This window comes from Salvia splendens, chromosome 11, assembly GCF_004379255.2.
Source record: "Salvia splendens isolate huo1 chromosome 11, SspV2, whole genome shotgun sequence".
Taxonomy (NCBI): Eukaryota; Viridiplantae; Streptophyta; class Magnoliopsida; order Lamiales; family Lamiaceae; genus Salvia; species Salvia splendens.
The window spans coordinates 23246978-23258577 of record NC_056042.1 but is presented as its reverse complement, the minus strand read 5'-3'; the positions used below and the strand labels follow the sequence as shown (position 1 = coordinate 23258577).

The 11600-nt window shown below is 42.0% G+C and overlaps 1 protein-coding gene across 1 annotated transcript; it reads left to right on the top strand.

Moving 5' to 3' along the window:
* The first annotated feature begins 2151 nt into the window (after positions 1-2151).
* LOC121753818 (sm-like protein LSM3A) lies at positions 2152-3959 on the top strand. The gene is made up of 3 exons (XM_042149078.1): positions 2152-2309; positions 3030-3125; positions 3654-3959. The coding sequence occupies exons 1-3, from the start codon at positions 2193-2195 to the stop codon at positions 3732-3734; spliced, it is 294 nt and encodes a 97-aa protein (XP_042005012.1). The 5' UTR covers positions 2152-2192; the 3' UTR covers positions 3735-3959.
* The last annotated feature ends 7641 nt before the right edge of the window (positions 3960-11600 follow it).

The following is an 11600-nucleotide window of genomic DNA, read 5'->3' as shown; positions in this document are numbered from 1 at the left end:
ACATCCGTGGTCACTAAATTTTGTAAATACGTCGAGTGTTACTTCTTTCATCTCATTCTAAGTGACACATTTTTATTTTTAGGATTGCTCACTCTAAATGATACATTTCACTCTGGGGCTTTTGGGTAGAGGGAGTATTGAGAGTGTCCACTATGGGACCGCCGCGCATATAGCCCCGGCGGGGGCGGTCTATAGTGGAGGTGTTGTCCGCCCCCGGGGCGGACGAGGAATGTGGGGGCGGTAGGCGGCGGACGAGCATGCGGCGAAGGGGGGCCGAGGACGCGGCGACTCCGGGGCGGACGCGGCGGATAGGCGGGGCACCTATAGTGGAGCGGTGCCCAGCGCGGCTATAGGCGGCGATTTTTTTTTAATTCAATTTAATTCACCTATAAATACACCTCATTCCATTCATTATTTTCACACCATTCCAACTCTTCATCACTAAAAATTTCTCTCACTAGACTTTGTGGTCAGAAATGGATAATTTGTGGAGAGACACGTGGAATGCTCTGATTCAACAGGTGCAACACCAGGCCGCACAGGAGGATGCGGGGCGCTTGGCGGAGGAGGCGGAGGCTGCGATCCCTCGTGCGATTACTCATCGACGGACTATCCCACGAACGTCGGTGCGCACCAGCGTCTAATGGGTGATTACTTTGTGGATAACCCCCGTTATCCACCCAAGATATTCCGCCGAAGATTCAGGATGTCGCTACGGCTGTTCAACCATATAGCGACGAATTTGGCGGAGCGTTACCGGTGTTTCACCCTCCGGCGTGATGCCGCGGGCCGGATCGGGCTGTCTATGCAACAGAAGTGCACCGCTGCACTCCGGCAGCTTGCCTACGACGGACAAGCCGATATGTTCGATGAATACCTACAGATGGGTGAGACGACTGGCCTCACGGTTCTTAGGCAGTTTTGTAATGGGATCCGGGAAATTTTTGGTGGGGAGTTTCTACGGAAGCCCACCCCTGATGAGTGTCAGAGCCTGCTGGATATGCACGGTTCGATCCGCGGGTTCCCAGGAATGTTAGGAAGCATCGATTGCATGCATTGGGAGTGGAGGAACTGCCCCGTAGCATGGAAAGGCCAGTTCACAACTGGATTCAAAAGCAAACATCCAACGATGATTTTGGAAGCCGTTGCGGACTATCGTTTGCGGATCTGGCATGCGTATTTCGGTGTGGCAGGTTCGAACAACGACATCAATGTTTTTCAGTCATCGCCGCTCTTCAACGATGAGTGCCGGGGGGAGGGTCCAGAAATCAGCTTCGTAGCCAACGGCACGCAGTACAGTAGGGGCTACTATTTGGCAGATGAGATATATCCGCAGTGGCCCGTATTCGTCAAGACTGTCTGCCAACCGGTTAGACCGAAGAAACAATATTTTGCGCGCAAACAAGAGGGTGCTAGGAAGGATGTTCAGCGGGCTTTTGGTGTCCTCCAATCGTGGTGGGCCATTATACGGTGCCCGACACGAGTTTGGCACACAGATGATGTTGCGAATATTATGTTAGCATGTATCATATTGCATAATATGATAATAGAAGATGAGGGATTTGCGGGAGAGCACTGGGCACCGGAAGAGGGCGCAAGTACAAGTCACGGTGTTGCCTCCGCACCGATACACATGGGCGTACCACGGAGCAATGAATATTTGATCCAACGTTTCACTGATATGCGCAGGACCACATCACATACCATTCTCCAGGCCGATTTGATTGAAGAAGTGTGGGCACGTAGGGGAGGTGGCGGCGCAGTGTGAACACCTTTGTGATTTGCACTAGATTAAATTTTCGTTGTATAATTTTTCCATTACTTTAATACGACGAAAATTTAGTTGTATTTTATTTTAATTATTCGTTGTATAATTTTACCCTTTTGCAATACAACGATTATTCGGCCCCAATTACCTCGTTTTCTAATTATTTACATTGCGATGATTTTAATTATACTTGATTGAAACTAAAAACATTTAAAAATGAAAATTGATTATAAAATTTTGGGCTATTGAAAGTGTCCACCATAGTGACGGAAACAAAATTTTGAGCCTATAAACAAAAAAAATAGGATTATGGATAAAAACTAGGGCGGGGCTATTGGGACACCCTGATAGGGTAAGTACTTGATAGAGCCACAAAAGGGAAAAAGAAAAAGTTGCAGTAAAATTTGAAAAACAAAGCGCAAAGATGGGGAGCGAAGAGGAGAGCGCCGTCAAGGAGCCTTTGGACCTCATTCGTCTCAGCCTCGACGAGCGCATCTACGTCAAGCTCCGCCACGACCGCGAGCTCCGTGGAAGGCTCCATGTCTCTCTCTCTCTCCTTTTCTACGATTTTTGTTACTGCTCGATTTAACTTGCACATAATCATATTGTGATAATTGAATAGCTTTGCTAGTGTTATCTTTAATGAAAAAATTGGAATTTAAGTGAAATTAGGTATGTTATTGGTGGAGGTTGGTTTGCTGGGGCTTAGGGTTTCGGAAAATTTTGCTGATTATTCCAAGTGCAGATGCTGTGGTTTTGAATTCCTCTGATCATTGATTTTATAGCATTGTATGTTCATTAGTTTATTTAACTTTTATGTTAATTATTTCTCTTTGTATGTTGTTGAATGTTAACCTCTTAGATTGGTAATTTATTTTGGCAGTTTAGTTTAGGGATTTCAGTTGAGCTGAGATTTAGTACTTACTTGAATTATTAGATTTTGCTCGGACGATATTTCACCGAGATGTGTGTGTACATCGAGAAGTCTCAATTTTCAGAGAAGTGCTAGCCTGGAAGTTCTTGTATTCAGTTTTTCAAAAGGCCGACTTATTGCCCTCGTGTTGCTTCAAGGGGACTTGCATCGTACTGAGGGAATTTCTGTTTCATTATCTTATATGTTGATAGGTTATGATTTGTGGATAAGGGGTGTTGCTGTGAGCTCAATCATTTTCTTAAATGTGACAAAGTTGTGAATTTTAAATATCGTTGCTGTTCTTTAAGTTTTTGCTTCCATTAATTTGTTGTTATGTTTATTTTGCAGGCTTATGACCAGCATTTGAACATGATTCTGGGTGATGTTGAAGAGATTGTTACCACAGTGGAGATTGATGATGAAACATATGAGGAAATTGTCAGGGTATGTTAGTACATTACGATCGTTAAACATTCTTTAGTGTCACATGTGATGGCTCTTGTATGCTGTTTTACTGTTGACTTAGAGGGTTGATTTTCAGTAGCACATTATGTTTAAGTTATCCCACATGGAATTTTCTGCCCAACAGCTAGAAATATGATTTCCCCGTTGGTCCATGACTAGTCTGTTGATTGAATAGTAAAATTACATGTTTTTCGTATGCATATTCAGATATTTTATTTCTCGGTGAAGGATAAATATTAACTATCCCTAGTTTCATTAAGGAATTGTGATTGCACTTTGCTTATTTGCTTCCAAATAGAACAATAGAACTAGATAGTGTTTTTAGAACGTGCTAGTGTTTTGATACATAAACTAGATAGTCTACGTGATCCTTGAATTCAGGTTTTACTATTTAGAAAGAGTTCTGACGACGGCATGTGGAGATTCTAGCTTCTGATAGTTACTGAATATGCTAGTTTGTAATGCCCACCGAGTATTAACGTCTGTTGTTGTTTCTATCCTTTGTAGACCACAAAACGTACAGTTCCGTTCTTATTTGTCCGAGGAGATGGTGTCATTTTGGTCTCACCTCCACTTAGAACAGCCTGACATCGAAGATATGCCAGATTTTGAAGGCCTAAAGCAAAAGGTTTCCATACAGTTATTTTTTGCACTCCAACAAATTGGCTGGATTTGTTGTGCATTCGAGGTTACGGTTGAAAATGCTTTTTATCATTTTTGGTCCATTTCTGTTCTCATTTTAAAAGAGAAACATGATTGGAGGGCAGGATTGTAAACAAACTCGGTGGTTATAAAATTATTAATTTTATTTAATTTATGTTTTGCCTACTTTTATAAGTTAATTGAGAGGGGTGACATCCAATTAGGCCTGTTCATTATAAGAGTATACCAAATATATAGTATGATACTATGATTTCATCAATATAATACTCCCTTCGCTCCAATAAGGTTTGTCACATTTTTCATTTCTGTTTATCCCACAAAATTAATCACATCTTACTTTTTACCATTTTTGGATCTCATATCTCATTAACTCATTCCCATTTGCATACCACTATTTTTTTCAACTCCTTTTCTATTACATTTCTTAAAACTCTTCGGTCAAAGTATGACAAAATTTATGGAACAGAGTAGTAATTTTTGTTACAGGAAATGAAAAACTAGTAGGAGCATATTTTAAATATAGAGTGCGATATCAATCTGGACTATTAACAACATGGACAGACTCTGCTGGAAGATTACAAAACTACATCCCTGTCAATATTAATACAGTTTGGGATACACAACTTTTTCCTCTCTTTCTTTCTGAAAGCGATACTAAGAATTACAAACAGAGATACAATAATTCCACAAAAATACAGGTTGTGATGAGAAGGTACAAATATAGTTATAGTTTTGGTTTATCTACGTCATTGCCTGGAGTAACTCGGTGAGCCAACAAATGACGAGGAGTTTCTGGTGGGAGAATCTATCGACCCTCTAAAAGAAGCATAGGCTGCTTTCGCTGATTCTGGCATAGAGTCCGATGGAAGTAAGTGACTCCTCAAAGCAAGCAGTGTTAATCCTTGTCCTCTCAAGCTCAAGCTCAGATTGAAGAAGTTCAGAAGATATAAATTTGATAGTTTTGAGGCCAGCAACTAGAGTCCTCTACCTTTCGTAAATATATGGTAACAAAAATGGCGAGCACTAGTTTGTCATGCAGGGGAAGCACTCACCATTGAACAAAAAGTATAACTTAATAGAACAGAAGAAAAAAGGATTTTGAGTGTTTTCTCACAATGAGGTAGGTCATCAGGGGATGCAGATGATCCCGATTGCCTGTCGTCTGCCATTGCATCATCACTTCCACGTGTAGCCCGGCGCTGATGGTTTGGAGTCTCCACAGACTCCGTGACAGTTTCTATAGCCTTCTCTAACAAGACTCCTTGTAAGGACTTAAGGGACTCTCTTGCATCATCAGTGAAATAGGGATTCAATATGGTCTCAAAATATTCAAGCTGCGGAGAATGAAGAAAATAATCAGCTGAATTCTCAATTTTTATGTTCACGCATATCGCTATCTCAAGGCATGATATGATTTTTCAGTATTCAATCCTTACTACGTAAAATGAGAAGGAAAAGCATAAAACAAAAATGATAAAACTCTATCCAGTTAAAACTGTACGGCCCACAAAATTAGCAATATTTCTGAAGAAACTCTGATAGACTTACCTCAAGCATAAGCTGAGAAAAGCCACTTGGATCCAATGCACTGAGGTCACTAGTTTTGTTTTCATTAAACAGACCAAGAAGTACATTGATCATGCCTTCAACAAGAATTCCGAGAACCTTGTCCAGCAAAACTACCCAACATATGGTAACTTCCCCCTTCTTCATGGGACTTAGAGCATCCCCATCCGTGCTCTTGCCAACGAGCACGGATGTGGGTCCAGACCCACTTTTATTACTTTTTTACTCCATGCTCTTAGGCAAGAGCACAACACTCACATCCGTACTCTTCCGCAATGACAAGCTCAAGGGTCTCACCATTCTATTATTCAATTTAAATAAAAACATTTCCACAAAATTAAAATGTATTAAAAATACCCCTAATAATATTAGAAATTACAAAAAAATTAAAAATTACATAATTAAAATCCAAAAAATTAAAAATTACATAATTAAACACCTAAAAAATAAAAATGACATAATTAAACTCCTAAAAAATAAAAATTACATAATTAAAGGCTAAAATCCCTCCGTGGAAGACTATTCATCCGGCTCTACCCCCAATGTTCTTTGGAGACCCCGTATCATTGCCACATGCGATCGAAGTTGCTCGGGGGTCATATTTGACCTATCGACCAAATTGAGTTGGGCCAAAACCCCCCACAACGAGTTGGTGGGGGGTTGAGGTGGCACAAAGGGAGCCGGAGCCGGAGCGGGGCAAATGGAGTCGCGGCGCGACGACGGTAGGCCGTCGACTTCTTCCTTCCTTGCTGCCGGCATTGAGAACTACTCGGGCCGGCGTCGGAGCTACTCAAGTTAGCTCCGGCGAACTGGGTGGACACCTCATCTGAGCCGGCGTCGGATAGGGATTTTGATCTCGACCGTTTGCCGGAGAAACTAGAGGAGGATGTTACGCCTCCCATATACTTCGGATGCCCACACACCTCCTGCTAGACGTCACCACGGTTCGGTAACCGGCGGTTCACGGTTCGGAACCGCCGGTTCCGGTTCAAGAAAAGCTTGAACCTGAACCGGCCCGTCCAAGGTTCGACGGTTCCTGTTTTTGAACTGTGAACCGGCGGTTCACTGGAACCGCCGGTTCCTATCCGGTTCCGGGCCGGTTCGGCCGGTTCATGAATTTTTTTATTTATTAACATTTTAATTCAAGTAAAAAATGTAAATATACTTGCATAAATAAAATTAGAATAATGCGATGTACAAATGCAATTTTATTGATACAAATTACAACTTTAAAATTACAACTTTAAAATTATAAATTACAAAAGACTTAAAGTCTTGATTACAATTTACAAATTACATTTTCGAAACAAATGAGAGAAAAAAAATAAAGGAAAAAGACTTGAGCTCAACTTAAATCTAAAATTTAAGTTGAGATGCCTACGTATCCTCAATGCTCAATTGCATTTTGGAATCAAAGTCCACGTAGTTCTCTTACCTTGCTTACCTATTTGGCTTGATCGGAGGAATTGGCGGCCTACTCTTCTTCGTCGGGGAAGTAGTCTTGGTCGGGTTGTACTACTTCATTGTCCCAATCCGGTTCTTGGTCTCTAATTTCGGGTTGTACTACATGATATTTATGGAAATAAAGAGTAGTGTGATTGTGTGAATATGATAACGTGAACAACGTGAGTAAATTATGAGCGCAAATAACGTAAACCACTTAAGAGAATGAGGATGGAGAATAGAGAAATTGAGATTGAGAAGAGAAATTCTTATTAACACAAGAATGTGGTGAGTAGAAATGAAGAGGAGAGGGGTATTTATAAGGGAAAATTGTGATTAAATAAAAAAGAATTCAAATTTCAAATTTTTGAAAATCCGGCGGAACCGCTGATTTTTCGGTGGAAACTGCCGGTTTCGTCAACGGTTTTCTGACGAAAACCGGCGGTTTCTGACCGGTGTCTGAAAAGGCTAAGGGTAGGTCGGTTTTAGGCCTGAAAAGTTGTCGGGACCCGCCGAACCGCCGGTTCGGAATCGGCGGTTTCGGCGAAACCGGCAGTTTTGAACCGCCGGTTACGGTTCGTTCAAAAATGGAACCTGAACCGGCAAGGTGGAACCGGTGGTTCCGGTCACGGTTTGAACCGACGCCGCCGCCAGTTCTAGTTCCGGTTCCGAACCGCCGGTGACAGTTCCAGGCCGGTTCAGCCGGTTCGGTTCGGTTTGGGGACCTCTACCTCCTGCCAAATATTGAGGTACTTAAACGGTTTGTAGTGTTGGGATTGGTAGGTCGCCAACGCGCCACTGATGATGTCGACCTCGCTTCGGCCGCTCCCCGCCAACCGCTCTTCCTGGAGGTAATACCCCTGGAACTTTTAGATTTCTTCGTTTGCTCTGTATATGGCATTGCGCACCATACTTTCGTTGCGCTCGATTGTTCTAGCCGACCGGTTTTCATTGTACCGGCGACAGATGCGCCACCAAAAATTGTCCCCGGATTGGTTCGTGCCAATCTCCATATCTTCGGAGATAGACAAAAACGCTTTGAATAATTGCTCCATCTCCCCCGGAGTGTACGGGGTGCGGACACCATGAGTAGGAAGAGTAGGAGTTTGAGAGCCGCCGCTCCCTCCCGCTTTAGGTACGGGTGGTTCGGGTGCCCACCCGTATTGCCCATCGGGGGCATCTGGGTCGTCGATCGGGTAAGGCCGGTAGCCACTCGGAGCTTGTGAACTTTAGGTTTGAGGAGGGGCCGAAAATTCCGTTTCCGGACTAGGAAATGGTTGTGAACCGAACCATTAGTGGTTCCAACCGTGGGAGCCGGATGGGTGATCGCCGGAGCCGGACATTTTTTTGTTAAGAGTGAAAGAAAAATTGAGAATGGTAAGAATGAAAATGAGAGAATTTAGATGAGAATTGTGTAGTGTGGTGTGAAATTTTTTGTATAGAAGTGGATGTATTTGTAGATGAAAATGTGTATTTTTTGGGGGAAAAAATTAAAAAATAAATTAAAAGTGGGGAGAAAACGAATATAATTATTTGGGAAGTGAGAAATAAAATTTTTTTAATCGGATTTTTTAATTAAAATCCGTTTTTTTAAAAAAAATTAAATTCCAACAGATTTTCCGTTGACCAATCAGGAGCCGCCATGTCAGCTGCTCGCTGGCACGGATGTGCTCTTAGCTAAGAGCAGCGCCGCGCTAGTGGCGAGAGCGCAACGGCGAGCAGCGTTCCGCCGCGCCGCTGGCACGAACGGGACGGACATATCTGTTCGACCTAGAGGTCCCCAAACCGAACCGAACCGGTCCGAAACCGTATCCGGCGGTTCGGAACCGGAACCGCCGGTTCCCGACAATTTTTCAGGCATGTTTCCGACTTACCCCTAGCCTTTGCAGAAACCGGTTCAGAAACCGCCGGTTTTCGTCAGAAAACCGTTGACGAAACCAGCAGTTTATACCAAAAAACCAGCGGTTCCACCGAAAATCGGCGGTTCCGGCGGTAAACCGGCGGTTCCGCCGTTGTTTTCAAAAATTTGAAATTTTGAATCCATCGAAAAACCGCCGGTTTCCACCAAAAACCGGTGGTTCCGGCGGTAAACCGGCAGTTTCGTCATTTTTTTTCAAAATTTTGATTTTTTTAAAAATTTAATCACAATTTTCCCTATAAATACCCCCTCCTTTTCATTTCTACTCACCCCATTTTTGTGTTAATAAGAATTTCTCTTCTCAATCTCAATTTCACTATTCTCCATCCTCATTCTCTCAAGTTGTTTACGTTATTTGCGCTCATAATTACTCACGTTGTTCACATTATCATCTTCACACAATCACACTACTCTCTATTCTCCACTTTCAATTTCCATAAATATCATGTCTTCATCTCGTAGTGGTGGTGATCGGGGCAAGGGAATTGCCCAAGATCAAAATGATACTAGTCGTCGACTTGCCCCTACTAGAGCACAAGTTGCGGAGGAGGTGGGAAGGCGAGCCGCTCTTCGAGCACAAGTAAGTTCTAATATGTTTTTGTTTTTTGTTAATTCATTTTTATTAAAGACCAAGAACCGGATTGGGACAATCAAGTAGTACAACCCGACCAAGACTACTTCCCCGACGAAGAAGAGTAGGCACCAATTCCTCCGATCAAGCCAAATAGGTAAGCAAGGTAAGAGAACTACGTGGACTTTGATTCCAAAATGCAATTGAGCATTGAGGATACGTAGGCATCTCAACTTAAATTTTAAATTTAAGTTGAGCTCAAGTCCTTTTCCTTTATTTCTTTTTTCTCCCCTTTGTTTAGAATATGTAATTTGTAAATTGTAATCAAGACTTTAAGTCTTTTGTAATTTAGAATTTTTAAGTTGTAATTTGTAAATTTTAAGTTGTAATTTGTAATTTTAAAGTTGTAATTTGCAATTTTAAAGTTGTAATTTTGAAGTTGTAATTTGTATCAATAAAATTGCATTTGTACATCGCTTTATTCTAATTTTATTTATGCAAATACATTTACATTTTTTACATGAATTACAAATTTACAATGTATAAAAAAAAATTAAAATGAACCGCCGAACCGGACGAACCGGCCCGGAACCGGATATGCACCGACGGTTCCTGCGGTTCACGGTTCACGAACCGAACCGAACCTTGGCCGGGCCGGTTCAGGTTCACTCATTTCTTGAACCGGAACCGGCGGTTCTGAACCGTGAACCGCCGGTTCCCGAACCGTGGTGACGTCTAGTTCGACCGCCGCAGATACTCTTACATTGATGCAAAAAAATTCAGTAAAGGATATAAAGAAGTTCAAGAAATCAGTGCTTGAATGGACTTGAGTTATACTCCCTCCGTCCCGTGCTACTCGCACGTTTGCTTTTCGGCTCGTCACAAAGTCCTTACACTATTTATAATTTAAGTTAGAATTAATGCATTTAATTAATATGTTAGTTTAAGTTAAGAGCTCTTTTATTAAGTGATGTCTTATTACACCTAAAATTCTTTTTTAATTACACAAAAAAATCAATCCCAAATTTACGGCCTAAAATGAAAAGTGCGAGTAGCATGGGACGGAGGGAGTACAACAGAGAGAGGGATGAAGAAAAACAGAATTTTCCCGAGATAAGAAAAAGTACCTCTGCATGTACAGCTAACAAAGTGTGTAAGTAGGTAGGTCAATAGCAGCATCTTTGACGCCCTGCAAATTTTTTGTATCATTAGAAATACATAATCTTCAAGGGGTCAGCAAAGTGAAAAAAATACTCCCTCTGTCCCATTAGAAATGAAACATTTTCCTTTTTGGTTTGTCCCATTAAAAATGAAACGTTTCTAAAAATGGAAACAATACTCTCTCTACTTTTTCTTCTCTCTTACTTTACTTTCTCTTCATTAACTCACAAAACAACACTACATAAAATCTCGTGACGAAAAGCAAATGTTGCATATTTAATGGGACAGAGGGAGTATAAAGTATGCAGAAGCCTCACTTTGACTACATGTGCCACTCCCCACTGAACTCCAGCATTAGAGGTCCCCAAACCAAACCGAACCGGCCCCGAACTGTCACCGGCGGTTCCGAACCGGAACCGGAACCGTCGGCGGCGGTTCGAACCGTGACCGGAACCGCCGGTTCCGCCGGGCCGGTTCAGGTTTCATTTTTGGACGAACCGTAACCAGCTGTTCAAAACCGTCGGTTTCACCGGAACCGCCGATTCGGCGATTCCCGACAGCTTTTCAGGCTACTTCCGACCTACCCCTAGACTTTTCAGAAACCGCCGGTTTCCACCGAAAAACCGGCGGTTCCGGCGGTAAACCGGCAGTTTCGCCGGATTTTCAAAATTTTGAAATTTTGTTTTTTTTTTAAAATTTAATCACAATTTTCCCCTATAAATATCTCCCTCCTCTTCATTTCTACTCACCCCATTCTTGTGTTAATAAGAATTTCTCTTCTCAATCTCAATTTCTCTATTCTCCATCCTCATTCTCTCAAGTTGTTTACTTTATTTGCGCTCATAATTTTTCACGTTATCATATTCACACAATCACACTACTATTTATTCTCCACTTTCAATTTCCATAAATATCATGTCTTCATCTCGTCGTGGTGGTGATCGGGGCAAGGGAATTGCCCAAGATCAAAGTGATACTCGTCGTTGACGTGCCCCTAATAGAGCACAAGTTACGGAGGAGGTGAGATGGTGAGCTGCTCTTCGAGCGCAAGTAAGTTCTAATATGTTTTTAGTTTTTGTTAATTCATTTTTATTAAATTCATAATTTCATTTTTTAAATCTATGTGTCTATG